The 22,707-nt window shown below is 41.3% G+C and overlaps 1 protein-coding gene across 3 annotated transcripts; it reads left to right on the plus strand.

Annotated features, from left to right (window-relative positions):
• The first annotated feature begins 2,331 nt into the window (after nucleotides 1–2,331).
• CCNC (cyclin C) lies at nucleotides 2,332–20,731 on the plus strand. 3 transcript variants are annotated; one of them, XM_030001123.2, is made up of 12 exons: nucleotides 2,332–2,471; nucleotides 3,211–3,317; nucleotides 7,031–7,115; nucleotides 7,359–7,428; nucleotides 8,940–8,991; nucleotides 11,832–11,887; nucleotides 13,182–13,217; nucleotides 14,974–15,065; nucleotides 15,799–15,866; nucleotides 16,183–16,262; nucleotides 18,170–18,288; nucleotides 18,958–20,731. In XM_030001123.2, the coding sequence occupies exons 1-12, from the start codon at nucleotides 2,440–2,442 to the stop codon at nucleotides 19,010–19,012; spliced, it is 852 nt and encodes a 283-aa protein (XP_029856983.1). In that variant the 5' UTR covers nucleotides 2,332–2,439; the 3' UTR covers nucleotides 19,013–20,731. The 3 variants fall into 3 exon arrangements, with proteins under 3 accessions (XP_029856983.1, XP_029856998.1, XP_029856990.1); XM_030001130.2 differs by lacking the exons at nucleotides 2,332–2,471; nucleotides 3,211–3,317 and adding an exon at nucleotides 3,333–3,712; XM_030001138.1 differs by lacking the exons at nucleotides 2,332–2,471; nucleotides 7,031–7,115.
• Nucleotides 20,732–22,707: the final 1,976 nt, after the last annotated feature.

The following is a 22,707-nucleotide window of genomic DNA, read 5'->3' on the forward strand; positions in this document are numbered from 1 at the left end:
CTGCATGCAGACAGACAAGGCATACTTAGATTTCAGAACAAATAGGTTTTGTCAGACCATGCAAAAAATAGTCCTCGTGTTCACAGGTCTTGCCAACCATTAGCACCAAGCACAACCTTCCCAGCAGGATAAACCAGGAGTTACTTCACCTCGCTGAGCATCTGTCCTGTGGGAGTGCTTCTTGCTGCCATCATGATTGCTGACAGAAACTCTGCTGACTTTTGTGGGCGCAGGGATGGGTCTGAACCTCAGCCTGGGTTCGTAGTGGAATGGGGAGGCCATGAGGGCTGCAGCTTTCCCATAGCTGCTGCCAGCTGCTGTCTGTCTTGTGTCCAGGCACCATTCGCCTTCCTGCCCACATTCAGCCCTGAAAACTGGGCTTGCAGGAGGGATGAGTACCCACACTCATCCAGGTATAAGACCACACATGTATGTCTCTGGGTGGGGAAGGAAATAACCCCCCAATCTATGTTCTGCCACAGTAGAGTCCTCATTAGAGGTAACCGAGTCAGACTGTTGATCTTGCAGTAGAAGGTGTAGGAAAGGGCAATGCACCTGGGACTGACTTACTCAATCCACTAATTTTATATATGGTGCATGTGCAGGATGGGGGAGAGGAAGAGATGAATGTAACTTCTGGCACCAGTGAACACGGGTAGAGCTTGCCTTCAAGACCCCAAGAGTTTCACCTTTTTAACATGCTTGGTTAATTAGCAAATTAGGAAACTGTTCTGGAAAGCTGAGGCAGTCAAGTGCAAAACCTAACGATCTGGATAGTAGCTTTAATGCAAACATGCTTGGGTGAAATATTAAATCTCATGAAACAAAGAGGTCCCTTCTACCGCGTCCGTGCTGGCACATCATACACCAGCTCCACGTGCCAGGGCCTCGAGGGCACCCACAGCCCTGACTGTCCCTGCCCACCCCCGGGGCTCCCCCCACCCTGCCCGCGGCCCAGGACCCCACCTCAGCCCCCTGGGGCTGTTGGGCACTGCTACCTGCTGCCAAACGGCATTAATGAGCCCCCTCTCCAAACGTGGAGCGGGGTTTTAGCCAGCGTGCGACAGGACTGTGGATACTGGGCCTGTAACAGCGTCAGTCCCAGCAGCCTTGCTCAGGGCGCCTCGTCTGTCGGTGGCCGCACACTCCCAGCCCTGCCAAACGCCAGCAGGCTTGCTGGCCTGCGCGGTGACGGCTAGTATTCAGCTAGACTCCATCAGACTTTTTAAATACATCGTTTTCTACTGATCTCGCTGCAAAACTGTGGCGTACTTCCCGTAGCGACACTGCTGCTTGAAGAAACGAAGGCACCATCCCTCCCTCCCTCCTGCCATGCTGGCCCTGCCGGGAGCGTCCCCGCAGCAGGGCAGGTACGGGGACCCACAGCTCCTGCCTCGGTGCCCCCTTCCCAGCGCGACGGGGATCAATACGTCTCAGATCCCACGCAGAAGTGGAGAGCTGTGAGCGTTCCGTATGCCACCAGAGGGAAGAGCGGGAAAAGAAAGCTGCAAAGGACTTGGGCCCAGGTTCTTCCTGTTAAACTGGAAAAAAACATTACTTCCAGAGGCTCTCTCCAGTGAGGAAAACTCCAGCACGGAGCAAGCTGCACCGAGCCCTTGGGAACGGGTGAGGTGAAGGGAAGTTGAGGTGAGGTGGAGACGGTGCAAGACGAGTAAGTGGTCTTCCTGGGACCGTTAGGCTGTGGCCGACTGGGACCTTACTGGGAGCAGACCGGTACCGAATTTAGACAGCAGTGGTTTTAGACTGAAGGAGGGCAGGTTCAGACTGGACACGAGGAAGAAGTTCTTCGCTGTGAGGGTGGTGAGGCACTGGCACAGGCTGCCCAGAGCAGTAGTGGATGCCCCCTCCCTGTCAGCGTTCGAGGCCGGGCCGGACGGGGCTTTGAGAGACCTGGTCTGGCGGGAGGCGTCCCTGCCCATGCGGGGGGGTTGGACCGGACGGTCTCTGAAGGCCCCTTCCAGCCCAAGCCGCCCCGCGTCTCTCCGAAGCGAGCGGCGCCCAGGGAAGCCTTGCGAGGCCGGCGGGATCCCCAACGGCTCCCGCCAGGGCGGGAGCAGCCGCCCGCGCCCCGCGCTCGCCGCCCGTCGGCGGTGCCTTCGCCCCTCGCCGCCGCGGCTGGCTGCGCGGCGGGAGCCGGCCGAGGCCGTGCGAGGGCTGTCGGGACGCGGCAGCCCTGCCGTGCCGCCGGGCGGCCGAGGGCCCTGCCGGCGCTCCGCCGGCGGCGGGCGGAACCCGCGCGCGGGGGAACGGTTGCCGGCGCCGCGTGTTGCCGGCCGGGGCCCCGCCGGCGGCGGGCGCGGGGCGGCGGCGGCGGCCGCCTCCTTCCTGCTGCCGGCGCGGGGGCGGCGGCGCTGGCGCGGCGGGGCCGGGACGTCGCGGGCCCGGGCGCCTCCTCCCCTCTCCTCTCCTCTCCTCCCCATGGCCGGGAACTTCTGGCAGAGCTCGCACTAGTGGGTGCCGCGGCCGCGGGGTGGGGGGGCGAGGGGGGCCGCGGGCGGCCGCCGCGCTTTGTCCATTCATTGCCGGGCCGGGCCGGGGCGGCGGGGCCGGGGCCGGGGGAGCGGGGCCGCGGCTCGGTCGGGAGGCCCGCCGGGGCCGAGGGGAGCGCCGCGGCGCTGGGCTGCGTCTCCCGGCGGCGGCGGGGCCTGCTCGCCGCGGAGCCCTGGCGGGAGCCGGGCTGGAGTGCGAGAGCGGCCGGAGCCGCCGCCGGGCCGGCCGGCCTCGCTTCGCCGTGAGCTTCGCCGAAGCGTTGGGGCTCTCTCCGGGAGAGAGGGGGGCCGCGTCCCCGCCCGCCCTGGCTTGGCCTCAGGCGATGGAGCGCGGGCGGCTGCGGGGCCGGGGCCGGGGTCGGTTTATCGCCAGCGGTGGGGCAGCCGGGGCCGAGCTGCCTTAAGATACCTCGTGCTGGGCGCCTCGGGGTTTAAATGGGTGCCTGCGACCTCCCCAAGGCACGTAAACCCTGCTGGCGGCGGGCAGCGCCTCGGAGCTGCGCAGCCCGCGTAGCGTGCTGTAGGGGAGGCCGGTCTTGGTCCCTGCCAGCGCGCGTTTTTTCGGACGAGGCACTCGGAAGACCCGAGCGAGCCTTCGCTGGGGGAGCCTGCGCGTGGTGAAAGGCCACCAGCCCTCCAGCCCCGACCTGCAGCCCGTGGTCCGCGCAGGAGTCGCTGAAGTAATTTTCCCTTCCTTTAGTTTACAATGGATTTTGGATAAACAAGATCTATTGAAGGAACGCCAGAAAGACTTGAAATTTCTGACTGAAGAAGAATATTGGAAACTACAGATATTTTTTACTAATGGTAAAAGTGTTTTATTTTTATTTCTGCCGTGAAAGCTGCGCAGTACCTGCCATGTCTAAATGCGAGCTCGAATTGCTGCGAGAACGTAATGTTTTCGTGGCGATACTGCATATACTTCCGCGACCTATTTTAACAAAGAACTGCAATCGCAATAACATTGTCATCCGTTGGTTGTAGTAACACAATTTTAGGAGAACTTACAGGCAAATTAGTTGCATATATAACATTTTAACCTGTGATGGGACAAAATGTAGCACTTTTTCTTATTTTCAAGAGGTTGTTACCAAAAACGTAAAAGGAGGAGAAGCAAGCAGAAACTGCTGAGCTAGCACATTAAAAGCTCAATGTCAAGCGTTAATAGTCAAACTGGGCTTTTGGTGGGCTCTTAGGCTGTGGTAAGTATTTAGTTGATCTGTGCAGTCCTATTAAACAGCAAAGCTTGGAAACGTGTTATTTGTGTTCAGTTATGTTTTCTGAAACCTGCACCACAGCATGTGTCTTGCCTTGTGACTGATGCCCCAGCACTGGGTGGCTCTCAAATTGTCTACGAGTTTCTGAGAGCTGTTGGCAGCTCTCCCTGTTCTCCCAAAGAGTTTGGGGCTTGTCTGTGAAGTTATCTAGGAGTTACTTGGTCCTGCAAAGTATTTAACCGTATGAACGGCCACACTGGAGCATATCAGGTTACGCCGGCACTTAAACTCTTTTCTGTGCAATTGTTCAGCATTTTGAAAAAAATCTCCCTAAGCAGAGGATATTGCTCAGTATTAATTTGTTTGCAGCCAGCTCTTTAAATATTTTTTCACAGCAGTCCCTTAAAGTACAAAATGCTCCTTTTTTTTCAGCTATCTGGCCAGACTTGAGACAGAGAAGTGAAGTGACTTTCCTAAGGCCACTGGAAGATCTTATGTCAGTGCTGGAATGATATCTGTGAAAGATACTTATCCCAGCTTCTCTCTTAGCTTAGCTATTTTTATAATAATCGCGTATGCTGTGAATCTGATTGCTGTGGATTCATCTGTGTTGTCACTTAGATGGCACCAGGAAATCAAGCTAGCAATGTTTCACCTATTCGATCAATTCCTGAAATTCCTTGAGCTTAAAACAAAGTGGCATAGCTTCACAGTGCAAAAAGAGAAAACTGAGTACTAATATTTCTAAAACTGTTTTTCTATGCTAATTTTCACTAGAATGAATTTGAATTATGAGATATGCTTTTTTTCAGTGTTTCACTTCAGTATTTTTCTTGAGCGAACAAAGATTTGCAAAGTAGACAAGCTGGTTTCAGTTTGTGGTTCTCAGGCTCCTTTCCCTTGGCACTCCTTGCCTCCTGTGAAGGTACGGTGTGTGACCTGCGGCAGCTGGAGAACAGCTCTGCCAGCATCTCCCTTGTGCATGTACGAGCACAGCCTACTTTGGGGGAGAGAGTGGTACTGGGCTTTCACCCCTTCTGTAGCAAAGAGAGGCACGTTCATGGGGAGGACAGTTAGGGGCTGCTCTGTACTGGTGGGAGCTCAGGCAGAGCTTGCCGTGTCAAGCCCTTGACGTGTGTTGTATCATCACCTGCCTCTGAATGGGGACCCTGCTTTGGGTTTATAGAGCCTGCCCCTCTTCTCTCCCACCTCCTGCATTACTTGGGTAGGGATTGAGTCTCGGCCACGCCTCGTCATATTCAGCATGTGTCTGCCCAGGAGATGGTTGTTCCCTAAAGCCATGAAAAAATTGCCTGGAGAGAGGCAGTTTCCTGCTGCCTCCTCATTGGAATACAAGTGCAATAGATCACCAACTGATTCTATGGCCACGCACAGCTACTCAGAATGTGAATACTGCAGAGAGGGAAAACTATCATCTTCTAAAATAGTTTTGAAAATGGAAATTGATGTTGATTTCTCTCTTTGGATCACCAAGTCTTAATAGAGTTTTTGGCTGAAAAGCGCATTAATGGATTTCCCTCTCTGGTCTAGGGCAGAAGCTGTAATGTTTGTGTTACAGGCTACTCAAGATATTCAGATTTAAAACAATTTTTATTTAAAAACCCCCACTGAAACCGCTTATTTTGTAAACATAGGGGAATAAATAATCCAATAGTTTCTTTTAAAATATTTAAAAAATTAATTACAAGTGTTGGACTTTTTCCCGGCATATACAAGCTTCCATTTCATTAAGTCTCTCTAGGCTCATGTCCATTTTTTTCCCTAAACCACACTTGGTTTTTCTCTGACAGCAGATGGCCTAACTGTTCCTGAAAATCCCATGGGAGTAAGAAACATATTTGGAGAATTCTGTTTAGCTTAATATTTGAATTTTTCTGATGCCCTAGTAGTAGGACAGCTTTGTAGCCCCATGGTCAAATCAAAGGGAGAAATCCTTTCAAGCCTCCCAAGATACACTGATAAATATTTTAATATTTGTACAGACATGGCATACCGGGTTTAACCTCCTTTCTGGCAGTATTGCTTGTCCTACTGTCACTGGCAAGCTAGTCTCAATTTGGCATTCTTTTCTTTAGGAAAAGAGTAATAGGACACAGACAGGGACTTAATGTTGCTTTGGGTAATCAATGTGACAAATTTGTTACCTTTTCCTGGGGGGGGGGGAAGTTGCCAACCATCAGTGCTGTTCAGGATGTTTTTTTCCTTTTCTCCTACGTTCAGCCCTTTTCTGGGCAGCAATGTCCTTGACATTTGCGTGTTTTATAATGCTGTGATGCTCATTAAAAGCGAGAGTAGGGTATACCCTGACTATGCCCGAGGGATACAGGATAAGAGCATGGGGAAAAAAATCTGGACTTGCGTGCTTAAGTAGAGACTAAGAATTTAGCAATGACTGAGAACAGAATTGTTTGCTTTTCCCATCAGTGGTTGCAGTCTTGATCTTGCTGTACATATTTTAAATATATACTTAAGTATATTTTAAATTATTGTTTTAAACATTTCTGGTGAGGGAGGAAAAAAGGAAGAGGGAGGCTTAACACAGCCAAGCCTTGCTCTGAAGAATGGCTGTGAAGAAGTATGGGAAAAATAACAAGTAACAACCTTATGTTTCACTGTGCCATTCTCTATATCCAACCCCTGCTCTTAATCCCAGCTTGATGCATCTAATTTGCTTGGCACCTTTCCTTTGCCTGGGAGGCCAAACAAGAGCTACCTGCACAGATGACACCAGGGTTGTTTCTTGGCCAACTGGCAGAGGACCACTGTGATGGAGCAGCTGACTGCATCCTCTGGTCTCCCACCCCCTCTCCCTAGACTAAATATGTCATTTTTTTAACACCTGCTGCCTCTGCCAAATTGTTTGTGTTGGCAGCTTTAGTTGTTTGAAAAAAAACCCATCCATTTTGCATGGCACCGAAACGCCATAGACTTATATTTTACGTGTTTGAATTTGTTTTTGCTCTAAGAAGGGTAAAGCTTGGGTATTCCATTTGAGATTTGTGTTGTTAAAGGTCTTACTCACTTTGTATGCAATGAAGTCAAGTTACCTTTCCCTTTCTGAAGGTGTCCACAAGCTTCAGGATGCAGTGCTTCTACTTCACTTGCAGGTCTGTAGGTTTACAGCAACATGTCTCACCAAAGCAACGTATCTGAACTGAGGGAGAAGACTGTACTGCTGCTCCTTAGAATCCCCAGCACTAGTCATGTTTTGAGATCCTTTGCTATTTGGTGTCAAATTGTTGTAAAAACTCAACTCAAGCTTTTGTTCATTTTTTTTTTAAGTTATCCAGGCTTTAGGTGAACATCTTAAATTAAGACAACAAGTTATTGCCACTGCTACAGTCTACTTCAAGAGATTCTATGCCAGGTAGGACTGTTTACTATGATGGTACAAGAATAAAACATTTGCTAGGCACATTTTGGTAGCCCTTTTAAAATGCAGTTCTGTATTAAAAACAGTGTCACTTTTGTTTTCTGGATGGTGTAAAGCTTTTATGCTAATAAAGTTAACTTAAGCTTTGCTTTTTCAAAAGGAAGTGTGGTGCTCTTAATAGATTAATCGTTCTACGTGTATGAAACAACATATTATAATTTTGTTATAACATTTCAGATATTCCCTAAAAAGTATAGATCCAGTATTAATGGCTCCTACGTGTGTGTTTTTGGCATCCAAAGTAGAGGTATGAAGTATTACAATTTTTTAATGTAAAATTATGTGATGTATGAGAGAGAGAAAACGTTTAGGACTTTTAAATTTTTTGTCATTCTTCATGCTTTGGGGGTTGAAACCTTCTCTTTTTTTGTATAGATTTCTATAGCATTTAAGAAAAGGAGACGGAGAAGGCCTTCAAACATGTTATTTAGTATTTGATCTTTCACAATTTTGTCTGAATTACTAACCCTGAAGGGCCTCTGAAAATTGGAAAATGGCTGTTTCACTGTGATACAGTGTTTACATATTTACATGCACTATATCTTAAATTGTGCAGTGTCTCCTTTCTAGTGTGTTTTTCCTTATTTATGTTTACTCAAACTTTAAAACATAATTTGAATTTTTTTCCTAATTATCCTTTTCCCTTTCATATAGTGAGGGATCCTCAGAGTTTACCACACTTTCATTACTTGAATTAAAAGTACGTTGTAGCTCATATGCTGTCTTTTGAGAAATTATCATAAGGAACTGACCCACTAGGGATAGTGGTGAGAAGGCTCCATGCCTCCACCATTAGAAGTCCACTTTGAATGTGGCCAAGAGTTAGCATCAGCTGGGCGCTGCTCTTAGTCTTCTGTAATGCAAGAAGTTTTTCAGCTGTTTGAGAAGTGTCTGCGTAATGGAAAAAAAAAATCAAATTGGCCAATCTGTGATATGTCAGCGCTAATGAATTTTACAGGAGGAATTCAAATGCCTAGTGGATGGTAGAAGCAGTCCTACTAAACCAGTGTCTACATGTGATACTGTTGTCTGTACAAGTACTGTGATACCTTTCAGTGTTTGGAAGAGATGAAGGAAAGGAGAAAGATGCAGAGTATTGGAGAGAGTATTTTTTTATGAGTCTGTTAATTAAGCCTTTAAGAAAGTACAGACATAGAGTGTATATGTACAGATGTACCTTATATTTTAGAACAAATACTAGAAGTCTGTGCGGCCTTCCTTACACTAAAGCTTCTGCAACTTTAGAGGGCAGCTGTAGCAGTAATGATTCAGCTGTGCACTTCTCTGAAGGAACACTGTATACAGAAAATTTTCAGATTGCTGACTGTCTCAGCAGAGGAGCTAAGACTTCATGGAAACATAATAAAAAGAAGTAGTTAATGACAGGTTTCTAAAGGCAGTTTTCTCTCCAAGTGGATTAAGGAAAAACAACATACCTTCTTGAAGCCCTCTTGTCTAGTTTATATGTAGAGTGTTAGCCAACCGAGCTTTTGTGGCTTTAGTACCTTTCATAAATGTTTACTATTCCTCACAACTCAAACAACAAAGTAACTAATCAATGAAAAAACTCTTTACGAAAGAGTTTACCCTGTTCACCTTAAGAAAAAAAAAAAAAGAAAGAAAAAGGGGTGGGGGGGAAAAAAAGAAGTACTGTGTAAAGAAGCCCAGTTTAGTAAGAAGCCATTATTTTAATTTGATAACAGTGTGAGTATATGGTATTTCAGGTGGTTCACTTCATTTACCATTCTTTTTCTTCAGGAATTTGGTGTTGTTTCAAATACAAGGTTGATTTCTGCTGCTACTTCTGTATGTAAGTATCGGTGATTTTCCTTATGCTGTAGTTAGTTATCTCTATAGGGACATCAGATATTTTCTTTGTGGTTTTTTTGTTTGCTTGTTTTTAAAAGGTACCTTTTTATCAAGTCACGGGGCGGGGGGGCTTGCGTGTTGACTGCTAGGAGCCACTTAAAGCCATTTAGAATAAACAACTTCTGTTTCTAAATACAGAAACAGAAGGGTCCTTTCTGTATTAGTTTTGGTTGATTCTGGTTGGAACTTATGCCAAGCATAAATAAAACTGAAGTAATAAAATTAAACTACCAAGGTTTATAAACAGTCTTGAGTAGGAAATTGAATTCTGAACTACTCAAAGATAGAATTGGAAGCTTAGGACTTGTCTGTTTTATAAAAGGTATGGCTCCATGGAAGTACCTATTTTCAGAATTTTTGGTAGGCTGTATACTTTCTAATTTTTTTTAATCCCCCCCCCATTAGTCTTTGCACATGGTATTTATTTCTAAAAATACATTTTATAACCTATATATTATTCACAAATAAATGCAATAAAATCACACTGTAGTTACTTCATTCTCTCTTTCCCACTTGCCTTCTATTTCCCAGTTCCTGTAACTTGCATCTCATCCATCAAGGTCTTAAAGTGATGGCTTCTTTAACTGAATGCTATAATTTGACCCAGAAGGTCCAGCTGCTCTCAGTAGACAATTCCTGGCTATGCTCTTCAAAATGTAGGTCAGTGCTTTCAAAATCCCTTTTAGCCATTGAGGGGACAGGTGACTGGCTGCATCTGTAGCCTCCACATGCAGTAAGTATATCAGTCCATGGGGCTGGCCGTATGACAGTTCCACCACCAGGAACTGAAATGCATCTTCAGTGCCAGCATGACCAAGACCAGTACTAGATTTAGCAATAAGAGTTGCTATTTTTACATCAGTAGCATCTCAAAGCACAGATCTATGTGGCAGTTTTGATGTCTCAGTAGGAAAGTTAGATGGATTTTGGTAAATCTGCAGTAGCTGGTTTTACTTGGACTCCTAGTCCTGAGCTGTGCTGTTTCTGAAAATCCCAAGTCTCAGAATCCTGCAGAAGATTCACCCCACAGTTCTTCCTTCAGACCTAGAAGCCCTGCCTGCCCTGATAAGTACTCTGCATTTCATGGAAGTGGGGACAAAAAGCAACAGGCTTTCTCCTAGTGTTTATGTCTTTTATTCTACCTGGTCTTCCTTTATCAGGGTTGCTTCAGTAGCACACAGCAATTTTTTTTTAGGTCTTCATACAAAAGGTGAAAAAAGCTGAGGCAAGACAAAAGAAAGCTAACAAGGGGTGACTAGCCTAACAGTGGTTGGTTGAAAAGGTTTGTTTGCTTTTAGTTAGGTAGAAACATGAAGTTAGTAACACATGCTTCCTTTGTAAGAAAGATAATCTCAGATTGGTTTCTGGCAACCTCTTCAAAAGCTTTTCGCTCTGTTTCGATAGCTTACTAAAAGGGCAGCTCCATATGGTTGTGTCTGCAGCTTGCTTTGTGGGAAAAATGTTTTGTTTCCCTATCTTCCCCCTCAAAGTGGTGTATTTTTTTACTATGTATCCATTCAGTTTGCATGCTTCTTGAGAAACTTGTTTTATTCATTCTTACCTTTCTTGAAATAATTAAAATTTCCAACCAGTAGCCTAGTCTTACTGTCCTGCAGCAAATTTTCTAGCAAAGTCCACCATAGGTCTAAATGTTGAAGACTTTAGTCCAGAGGACTGACACTATCTTTTCATCAAAGTGAATGGTGTACTGATTTTCTGAAGGTAGTATCAATTCATAATATACTGTCTGTCATTAATATAAGGAATGTTGTCTGCTTACAGGATGTTAAATGTTACCTGTTTTCCTTGGAGGACAGGGACTTTAAGTAGATTTTAAGTGTTTCACTTGTACAAATCTCAAATCCACATCCTCAAGTGTACTTAAGGTTTTGTTTTTTTTTTTTTTGCTCAGCATTCTCGTATGAGATCACTCTGTTTTTCAACTTAACATAATTCTTAACAGTGCAGTGTTTGTACCTGTTCTCCTTGTAAAATGCATGAGGATAATTAGGTATCTAAATCAGGGATCATCATAAGCTAGAAAACTGAGGATATATTTGAACATTCTTGTGGAGGCAAGTGTCTGGAATCACATCATATGCCTAAGTGGATGCTTAGGTGTCTCAAGGAGAGAAACACCCTTGAAATGTCCGATAATCCAGTGCCTAGGACATTGATCTGCAGTGTGGTGAATTGACATCTTGCTTTGAATTTGAGCCTGGTTTTTGCATATCCAAAATCTTTTCCTTGTGGACATACAAGATCTCTTGGTTGAGCTCACTCACCCTGCCCTCAGTCTTGCTTTTCTAAGACTTCATTACATGGTTTAAAATCTTCTATGTTGAAGGATCAAGCCTATGTAAAAAATCCTACATGGAAGCTCCATCTGGATTTAGTGTTGGAAGTGAGATCCTGAAAAGATCACCAGATTTGGAGTGACATCAGTAGGTAGATAGCTCTGTGAATGATAACTTGTGGAAAGCTAGGTGCCCATAAGCTAGTTGGTGGTTAAGCAGAAGATTTAGTAGTGCCCAATGCAGCAGACAAATGTCTGGCTGAGTACCTGTGCAAATCTGGGTTACAAGTGTACTTCTCTTTCCCTTTCAGGATCTTAAATCTTCTAACTTAACTTTTCTCTTTCAAATACAAACCTTTTGTACTGCAAGCAGTTGTGCTGCCAAATGGATTTGAAGGGCTATATACAGATGAATTAATAGAAAGGTAAAGAAGTAAAAATATTAATTACATAATTTTTAACATACCAATTTCTCTTTACTGTAGTGAAAACTAGGTTTTCGTATGCCTTTCCGAAGGAGTTTCCTTATAGGATGAATCATGTAAGTATGCTGTTTGAAATACAACTTGATCAAATAAATTAAAAGACAAATAATTGTTAGCAGGAAATCCTGTCTTTCAAATTCTAAGAAAGAAATATTTTCGTACTCATATGTCAGGTTGCTCATAATTAGTTTTGGATAGATTATTGGGAAAGTTACTTTTAAAAGTAATAAATCTTATATAATCTCCTTTCCTTAAATTGTTGACAGGAATGCTATAAAGAGAAGTAATGTGACTTGGTGACTGAAATAGTAATTTTTATATAGTATGATGATAAAAGAGATTTAGGTTTTTTTTGAATGTTCTTGTTTACAAATACATTGCTCCAGGGAAGGTAAATAGCCCTTGCACCTGGGATGCTTCCAAGCTTGCACACAGGAGCAGTTGGCTTACAGAAAGCGGTTTTATTTTTGCCTGTAAAATGTAATGGCTTTTGAAAAATAATTTTTAGTTATTATTTAAAATTTAGATTTACTAGTAGTTTTCAAGGCATCCTCAGTCACAATACTGAGAAATTTTGTAGTTTTTCTTGAAACCAGTTTTGACCTGTGCTGTGGTATTTTGAAAGTTGAATGGATCTAATTATTTTTAGATCCACTGTGGCAAATGTTACTTTTTTTTGTTGGTTTGCTTTCCACCCAATTTAGAAAGCCAAATGATATATCAGAATATAAAATATCTAAGACCTTGCAGTAAAAGTGCTCTGCTATTTTACAGATAAAGGCAAATGGAAACATATTTCAGAGTACTGCTTTCCTATAGCCAAAGCAGTCCAATCTTTTGCTTGATATCACTAATACATTACTATCTCTATGGAAAATGAGAGCTGATTTAATTGCTACAATTGAACAGAATAATTCATATTAAATTAAATCTGAAAATACTTTAAAAGGTCATTTGGCATGTTAGTGGTCTGATGAAGAGGCTCTAATTCTACAAAAGGACTTCTCTATTGCTGTTAAGTGTTTATACACTGGGAACAATTTGCTGCTGCCAGGTATTGAAACAAATCAGACAAGTACTGTCAATGAAGTAGTCTTTCATAGTAAACTTGATCCAAAATGTTTAAATGCATTGTTGTTATGACTGGAGTTAAGTTATGATGGTGGTAAGGCAATGGCTAATAATAGTTTGATTTTTTTTTTGTTTGGTTTTGTAGTTTCAGGTGAAATGTGTTTAGGACTGTTGGAAATGTGTTGAGAATTCCAGTGATGATTTTAAACTGGATGCCAGTTAATTCTTTCTGCTGTCTGAAACATGCTGCTGTTTAACTGTGATTTTACTTCTTTGCAGATACTAGAATGTGAATTCTATCTCTTAGAATTAATGGTAGGTTTTTTTTTTTTACTACTGTTGCCTCAGTTTACTTTTTACTGATGAAGAATATTTTGAGTTTTGTGCTATGAAATATGCATTATGCTGTCTTGGTTGTTTTTTTTTTTTCCCCACTCCAATTTTAGAATGATGTCCATGCAGGTCTAACATTTATGTTTTCAGCAGAATGCCCTAATTACTGTGCTGTCATCTAGGCTGAGTGAGGGCATTCTCACCTCCTTGTGTTGAAGCTGGACTTCTCAACAGAAAGAGGGCAGATTGTGGGATCGGTGACGACAGCAGGAGTGTGTATGGCTTTGCATCCTAGTGGTTAGAGCAGTTGGTTAGTGGTGTTGGAAGGGTAAAGCATAAGTTCTGTTTCCAGAACTGCTCGTTTTTAGTAGAAAGGTAACTGTATATAAGTCCTGATGCAGAGACTAGGATGTCGGTGTCCTTATTTCCCCAGATGAATGGCCAGTCAGGAGCATAAAGAGTTGTATTCTTTCTATGCCCTCTTCTTCTTGCCTGGAAGAATCTGGAGCTATATATGTACGTTCCAGCTTCAGTAGAAGGTGTGGGTAGTATCCCACTCAGGCTAGCGTATAACCTGATAATGAGAGTAATCTTCTAGGAGGTGAGATGTGGGTTTGAATCCTGTGAGGAAGAAACTGAATTCAGGGCCTTGTGTTTTCTGAGATGGATGAAAGGAGTACAGTGTGACATTTCCTTCCAGGCACTTCCAAAGAAAGGGTCTGTACCTGCTTTTTGTAAGGTTGCCATCCCATTGCTGTGTTTTCTAGGGCAACTGAAAGGATGCAGCCCAGGCTTCCTAGGGGGCTTAGGTAAAGTGGTGCCTAATTTCTGCATATTGGTTGGACTTGGATGGGTTAGGCACCAAGGTCGCTGTACTGGCGTGGTTCTGCTCAAGTGCAGAGAAAAGGAGAGAGAAACCAGGGAGGAGCCTAGTGAGTTAGGCAGCAACCGAGAAAATATGTTTTGGGAACAGGACACAGAGGAGGTCGGATCAAAGTTTTTTGTTCATGCCTACAGTTGTTATAACCCCTTTTTAGATAGCCTGTTTAGATTTAGTCCTTGATACCTCTGCTATACATGGCAGTAACTCTTGAGTTTTGTATACAGGAGTTTTATCATAAGTAACTGCACTTACAAGAAGTTACATTTTAGGGATTAACTTACTTTTCCAGTATGCTATGCAATATATAGTATGTATAATAACTGTCTCACTTCAGTGTTCAGCACATGTAACTTAATGGAGCTTTTCCCTATAGTATCCATACAGTTGACTGCTTTCAGCGAGAGGTTTATTCCTTCTTGCTTACACCAACCTGGGCCTGAAAAGAGGGGTTTTGAGAGCAGTGGATTTTTTTCCTTCTCTTTCTTTCTTTCCAGACCAGTGTCAATTATTTTGGCATGCTTTCCATGTATGGTATTTAGTGACAGACTGTTTTCTGGCAGTGGTTTGTATTTCCAAGTGGGAATTACGGGTTTGTAAGCAAATGAGGTTTCAGTGTGCTGCAGATGTGGCTTTCTCTGTCTCTTAGGGGAATGACATTGACAGACTGGCAACCATGCTATGTAATGGTATTCTAGAGAGAGCACTGCCCTCATTAGAGCAGGGTTAGGTGTCAGAATGCTACGTTAAAAAAAAAAAAAAATCAGTAATTGACTTGTAAACCAAATGTTTTTAATGTGAACTGACAACACATTCTGCATTGTAATTTAACTTCTATCCTGTTGACATTTTTCCTAGGACTGCTGTTTGATAGTGTATCATCCTTATAGACCTTTGCTACAATATGTGCAAGATATGGGCCAAGAAGACATGCTGCTACCTCTTGCATGGTAATGAAGACAATGAGTAACAATAGTGCCTCCTTTCAGCAAGAAAGCAAGTGTTTAACGGTTATGCTTCAAAGGTGGTTAAGCAAAAGCAGGCTTAGCCATATTTGAATACAAAGGGTGCCCTAGTTAACCAGTGCAGGTACATGTCCCTGACTTAGCTTATTCTGTCTTTAACCCTGTAATGATTTGACTTTGCAGTGGTCTAATTTTTATTTTTAGACTAGCTCTAATAGCACAGTTTTTTACACTACTGAATGGTGACTATGAGTAGAGGTAATCTTTTTCTACCAACTTCTGCTTTCTGTTGTATCTTGTCATAGGAGGTAGAAGAAGTATGTAGGGTTTTCTAGCTGTGTTAGCAGAACTCTTATTCTTGAACTGTTTCACAAATATAGAAAGGCAGTAAAAATACTACTTTTATGCTTGCCCCTATTTATTTGTGAAACAGGGATAAATATTTTATGGTATACGTCAACACCGTCTGCAGAAGGACTTTTATGGTATTATAATAGTGTTTCCAAATAAACTTCTGCAGTGACTACAAGAAAGAAAATGAAAGGCTTTAAGAGATTTTTACAAGGGGCGAGATCTCTTCCCTCGCTGTTTTGCCCTGCAGCCTCACTGCTTCTGCCATCTGGGAAACTGACAAAATATTTATAAACTGACAGCAGTTTTTGAAGTCTTATAGTCTAAAGGTGAATAGGACAATACTTACAGGTTCTTTTTTGCACAGGAGGATAGTGAATGACACATATAGAACTGATCTTTGTCTGCTGTACCCTCCTTTCATGATAGCTCTAGGTAAGTTACACAAGTAATGTCTCTTGTCATGTTTAAATGGATGTGTTCTATGTGCTGTCCCATCAACAAGCATTCCTTAGAATAAGGTGCTTCAGTTTGCATTTCATACCGTACTTGCGTTCATAAGGTGCTTCAGTTTGCATTTCATACAGTACTGACAGTGTAGCTTTGCAACTTAAAAAGTCTTGGAGAAAAATCAGGTAATTAATCCCGAGTTTTTTCTGTTGACCTGTACAGTGTTTATAAAAAATAGAATGTTTCTAACTGTATCAAGAGTGGCTCTTTGTTCAATATGCGTGTCACCTGATCTTTGCAGCTTGCCTACATGTGGCCTGTGTTGTCCAGCAGAAGGATGCAAGGCAATGGTTTGCTGAGCTATCTGTTGATATGGAAAAGGTACTGTGTTTTTAATTCCTGCCACCTGTTATGGACTGACCAGAAATAGTAGTCATGGTTATAAAACTACCGTCTTACATGTCTGCAGTACTGATTTGAACTTCATTCAGTGGTCATATGTTAGGTGCTGTTGAAATTAGGTAGATCTCTCAGGGAGGAAGACAATGTCAGGTCATTCAGTCATCACCCTGCTCTGAAAGTCAAGACAGAACCATTGCACAACCAGCAAAGTGTTGCTGGTGTTGCTGTTTTTCAGATGGATACGTAAAACCAATATACTTTGCATTTTTTGCCAGAAAAAGAATTCCCAGTGTTTTTTGTCATTCAAGATTGCCATCATGAGTTTGACTTTTATTCTAGCGCATGTGATTTTCTGTTCTCATTTTCTCTCTATAAGTGTACATAATATAGCAGAGTGTAAAACATTCTTAGCACTTTCAGGATGACCAGGACCATGACTTCAGTCAGTGTTAAACAGGGGGATGCCAAGATCATTCAGTTGAGTTCCCTGCTGTTGCAAGTTCTGTGTCAAATGATCCCCTTCATAAATTTATCAGGTTCTGAGGCGCAGTTGTTCTCATACCAGTAACGTGCTTCATCTTCACTAGTTCCTTTTACTTTTTAGATTGACTTCTTTAACCTTTGTTTAGCTCCAGCAAGCAAGCCAAACTAGTACTCGTACTCCTTATCACACTGTTTCACTCTGCACATATTTTTCAGTCTATCTTTTTTTAAAATGAGCATCTGGAATTAAATAGCATATTCTGGATGAGACGTACCATTGCCCTCTCTGCCCTCAGTATTGCCCTTTATCCTGGCATTGTATTTGTATTCCAGGATTTGTCTTCAAATTTAAGCATGGTTTGGATGCTGTGCTGCATCAAGAGCCTTCTGAATTGTGCTGTCATGCATGTAAAAGCAGGGTGATAATAAATTGGCAGCAGAGGAGAACCAACCTATATTTGACAGATAAGGTTACCATAAGCTTGGTACTGAACATGTTTGAATGTTTACATGTCTTGGTTCTCATGCCAGTGATAAGCTTGATTTTTTTTTTTTACATTAAGACCATGGACCTCTTAGCTAACTATGACTTTTGTTTCAAGGATATATATTGTTCTAGCACTTAATCAAGGTCCATGTATTAAAAAGAATAAAGAAGTCTACTTTATTAATTTAGAGAATGATGAAACAAATTATGAACCAAACATTATGCACCTTTTATATAGAATATTGCACTAGAAATTTAATAGGAAATTAAGGTAGTTGAGGTGCAGTAGATAGGAAATGTCCAAACTGATAGAGAATGCTTATGCTTCCAGAAGTGGAATATGAAAGTTCAACGATTCTTATTATATGTATATAAGAATATAGTGATAATAAGAATATAATAAGTATTTAGATACTCCTTGGCTCTTTATTTCTTGGAAGGAAAGAATTCAGACCAATGTTTTGTGGTTTGGGGCTTTTTTTCCTACACTGTGTCTCTGATGTATATGAACATTGATAATCATCGGTTACTGTATTGGTAATCCGTGGTCATCTAGCTGCAATCATGCTGCCAGGTGTCTGTATTTTCCCAGTAGCATAGTTATAAACTGTGGCAGTAGTTGCAAATAAATAAAAAGCTATTTAGCTTGGAGGGGAGGAGAAGTGGTATATACAGTTGAATGGGAGGGAAAGTATTCTGTTCAGGCTTCCATTCACAATTAAATCAAAAAACTAATTATAGAAATGGTTGATTGCCAGACCAGATTAAATGTGAGATAGCTCTGTTTATAATATGAAAATTGTGCTGCTTAATTTCAGTTTGGGGCATGTTTAATTAATTACACACTTAAACTGACTATGACAAAGATAAAATCACTATTGTGTCTGACCTTAGGATCTCTTTTCTTTCTAATCAGATTTTAGAAATAATCAGGGTTATTCTGAAGCTGTATGAGCAGTGGAAGAACTTTGATGAGAGGAAAGAGATGGCTACTATTCTTAGTAAAATGCCTAAACCAAAACCACCTCCAAACAGGTACTGTACTTCCTTAATACACCTTTCACATGGAAAAACTGGACTGCTATCTTAAGAATGAGTAAATGTTTAATTTGAGGTATAGCGTATATTTTTACAGTGCAGACTTTTCTATTACAAACAGCCAGTCTGATTGTTCAGGAGCTAGCGAGAAGCAGAACATTTATTGTTTTATGGAGAGTGTTAATGTGATTAGAATGTGATCAATACAGCTTAGCAAATGTAAGGAACCACGGTGTGAGACTCTGTGGTTGAGCCAGATTCATTAGAACTGGGCCTGCTTGATGTCGTGTATAATTACCGTGATTAAATACCACTGTTGGGAATCTGCACATGCAAATTCCTGTGCACATGCTTATGTAATGTGAACTTTGAAATGTTGACTTCAGAAGTAGATTCAGCAGGCAGCTGCATGGGTATATATTGAAATTATTACTCAAATAAATACACTGAAGTTATTCATGCATGCTGAGATTAACCTTTGCATTTTTAATGAAATTTAGCACAATATCTTAACCTAGTTGTGTATATGTTGAAGTATTTTCCTTCAAAAGGTTTTTACTACTTTCAGAATACCGTATTTTTTTAAATAAATAAAAAAGACAAAAATGTAATATAATGCTTCTTTTTGAAGACATGTTGTTTTGTTTTGTTTTTTCTTCCGAACAGTGAAGGAGAACAGGGTCCAAATGGTAGCCAGAACTCTAGTTATAGCCAATCTTAAGACATTCCAAAGAATTTGTTTATGGACCACTTTGACTCAAGACATCCTGGGATCTTTCCTGTGTTCATGGAATGGACAGAAGGTTTTAGTAACATCTTTGACAAAGAACTTGAAGAATAAATAGCTTGTTTGTGTCAAGCATTTTGAAAGCTTTTTCTCTAAAACTGCATCATTTTCTCTGACGCTGGAGCAAATGTACTAAGATTTTTCAATGTAAGGAATCAAATGTTAAACCAAGCTGCAAAAGATTAACACTATCCACTGAAAATAAATGGTTCATTATTGGTTTTGTTTGCTTTGAGAAAATTGTAACTTGCCATTGAAGTGAACTATTTTTAAAGCGACAGTAACCTGAAGCCTAAGTGTATTAATGACTTGTGTTGTCTTCATTTTGTTTGTGACTGAAGGAAGGTAGCGCACTGTGTGTTAAATCTATTCATTACCTTGAGTTTTGTTGATTTTTTTGAAAATAAATATGGATTCTGTAACAAGTAATGCAGCAATCCTTCAGAAACAAAACCTAGAAGAGCCTGCAAAGAATATTGTTACAGTTTTAATGAAAGCTGCAGGAAGGAAATTCAGTTCCTTTTTTGGATTAGAAAAATGCTGTTTTACTTAGTAGATGTACTTGGATGTTTTTGCCACGAAGTGTAGTAGCCCAGCTTACCAGAGAAGTGCAATATGTATAGTGATTCTGCAGTTTTCTTAAACGTTTCAAGTGTTAGGAATTAAAAAAACCCAACATGCTATGATTTTTTTTTTTGCAAGTAAACGTACTGTATAGTACAATCGGAATATTTCACAGTCAAGTACAAATCTGGATATGATTGCTGTTTTTTATGGTGGATTTTTTTTTGTACAAAAGATATACACTGTTAGTCTGCCTTCACTGTTGGTGTGAATTTGTGTGGTTCATTAGAGAGTTTATTTAAGAGGATCAAGCTTTTGGTGAGTTTCATACTGGCTAATTTTAATTGTGATGTTAGGAGCAACTCTTTAGAATAACTGAAATGGGATTCCTTGGTTAACTATGTGCTGGAGAAAATGAGATTCCTTCAAACAGAAGGCCATATCCTGTGTTCCTTACTCAGGCAGATATCCCACTGAAGTCAGGAATTGGCCTAAATCGAATTTCTTGATTTTTAGGTAACTTTGTTTCTAATTAAGTTCTGTACAACTTCATTTTGAATGATAATGCTGACTTGCCCAAGTATAAAAATTGAATGCTAAAATGCAGTAACATTGTTCTTCCCCCCCCCCCCCTTTTTTTTTTTTTTTTTTCCCCTGAAGCAACACATTTCACTGGTCTGAAATATTGGAGGGAAATTCTTGAAAACCCTTGCTCTGTGATGCGTCTTGGTTTAAAAAACTGGCCCCTTAAAAACCCCCTGTTTTTTGCAAATACCTGTCTTTGTAATTGGCTGGTCATTCAGTGAAATATAACTGAAGTGTGTTTGTATGTAGCCCATTAGGCTACTAGCATTTATTTCTGTTCAGGTTATTTTTGTAAAACATTATGTAAACAAGCCCAAACCACTTTGGTGAGATAGAAAATATATACATTTTGGTCTTTGCTACTTTGTTTCCATTTGATCCATACCTTTTATAGACACTTGATTGATGAAGTGGAATTTGGCTGTTTGCCTTTGTTTCTTGAAGTCTAAAATGTGCTATTTGTAATGTGGACTTGGGGAGTAGAAATAAATCAATGCAACTTGACCATTGTGTGGAGTTCTTAAACAGGAACTGTCCTTTAGGTAAACATCAGTCTTCTCACATATACCACATACTCTGCTAAGAAAGCTAATGTTTTGAAATTAGGGATTTCACACAATTAATGAAGAATTCTGGCTGGAGTGATTAAAAGTTGTCTTGCTGTTCAAGAGCCTTGGCAGACTTTACTTCATACCTAAACTACCTATGTGACCTAAACCTCGGAGCTAAACTGTCAGGCACTTCTTGATGGTAAATAGAAGTATCTTAAGTCATTTCTCTACTGGGGAGGTGAGGATAGTTTTACCAGCTCTGGTTCCAGTGTAAACAGTGAAAGGCAATGAAATGCAGTCAAAGGAACTGGATTCAGTGATGACAGTTATAAAAAGAAAGATGTAAACTGGAACAACAGGAAATAGAACATAATATGAATTCAACAGCTTTGCTACCAACCAGACAGAAAAAAATCACCTTTACTGTGCTTAATTTCAAAGGAGAGAAATGCATAAAAATGAGGTATCTCATTAAAGGAGAGGTAGCTGAAAGTCTTCACAGATTATATGGTTACAGGTGACAGTGGAGTGTCAAAGCAAACACTGGTGATCTGTGCCAAAAAGACTTAAGGAAAAATCTAAAAGGAAGCAAACTGAACTGAATCAGACAACTTATTTAACTCAAAAAGCATAATTTGAAAAGCAAGTTATATCCATAGAAGATACAGAGGAAGACACAGAAAGGATCATCAACTTTGACAAGCTACAAATAGTTTGAGAAACACCTTGCAAGAAACTAGCAAGACTAATAAACACTAAATCTACCAAGACTAATAAAAACTAATGAAAATAAAAAAAGAGGTATACAGTGGCTTTCCTATTAAAAAAAAATAAAAATCCACTACTCTTCAGCTCAGAAAAGACAGCAGAGGTCTAGAAAAATCATGAGTGGTGTGAAGACTGATGAGGTGACAACTGTTCATCTCTTCTGACAGAAGAAGCAGGAGCATCCGATGAAAACAATACATGGCAAGTTGAGAAGCAACAAAGGGAAAGACCTCTTCTCACAATGCATTGTTAAACCCAGTACAGCCTGCTGTGGCTGCTGCGAGTTTGTGTTGAAAATTTACAAATACCCAAATATACCAAGACATGCAAAGCCTGAAGGAAGTATCAAAGCACTCCGAGTTGTAAATGAGAATCATCTGAGGGTTGTGTCACTACATACTTGTCTTGTTTTACGCTCTTCCTCAGATGTTTATTACTGGTTGCTGCCGAACAGCAAATAATGGGCTAGACAGATCTTGGTGTGACCCAATATAACTGTTGTTCATTGTTTGTAGCAATGTAGTTTTAGATGTTTGCAACAAACCTTAATGTAGCTACAAAAAGAGGCATTTGCTGCTTATGACTAAGTCATGACTAAGTTTAGTTGATTAGATCTCCTTGCTTTGTTCATCTGTATACTGAAGTTTGGTGGCTTGGTCAATACAGCTAGGCATGATTAATAACACATTGAGCTAAATATTTTCAGTGTGTCTCAAATTTTCTATACAATTTGACCTTAATGATCTAGATCAAAAGGCATCATTAGTCCTGGTGAGGCCTGGCACAACGCAACCAGCAGCGGGCTTCAGTTGCCCCTTTGACTATGTGCCCACAGCATTGTGAAGCTGTCTAGGTCATGTTAAACAGGCAAAATTAATAGATCATAGGATTTGGCTAAATCCAACAAAACTGTTGGCATCTGTTAGTCCTCCTGATCCAGTCTGAAAAACACCTTTCAAGAGTAAGATAGTGAGAATTGCAGAGTAATTGACCACAACAAGGTAACACCCATCCTCATTCTGGCATTTTAATTTCATCTTACTCCCGTTAATCGATCAGTTAAACTAAACCAGTATTTTGGAAATTAGTCTAAATTCTGGTTCTTGTTTGGTTTTTTTACGAATTGGAAATAAAGTATAGCATTAAGACTGCTACAAAGTC

The sequence above is a fragment of the Aquila chrysaetos genome, chromosome 2, assembly GCF_900496995.4.
Source record: "Aquila chrysaetos chrysaetos chromosome 2, bAquChr1.4, whole genome shotgun sequence".
NCBI classification, from domain to species: domain Eukaryota; kingdom Metazoa; phylum Chordata; class Aves; order Accipitriformes; family Accipitridae; genus Aquila; species Aquila chrysaetos.

Bases quoted from the DNA above. Each gene is read 5' to 3' on its own strand.
- CCNC (XM_030001123.2), top strand. From the start codon at position 2,440: ATGGCCGGGAACTTCTGGCAGAGCTCGCACTA. The intron at 7,429-8,939 runs GTATGAAGTATT...CTTTTTCTTCAG, and splicing joins TTTTGGCATCCAAAGTAGAG to GAATTTGGTGTTGTTTCAAA. The intron at 16,263-18,169 runs GTACTGTGTTTT...CTTTCTAATCAG, and splicing joins TATCTGTTGATATGGAAAAG to ATTTTAGAAATAATCAGGGT.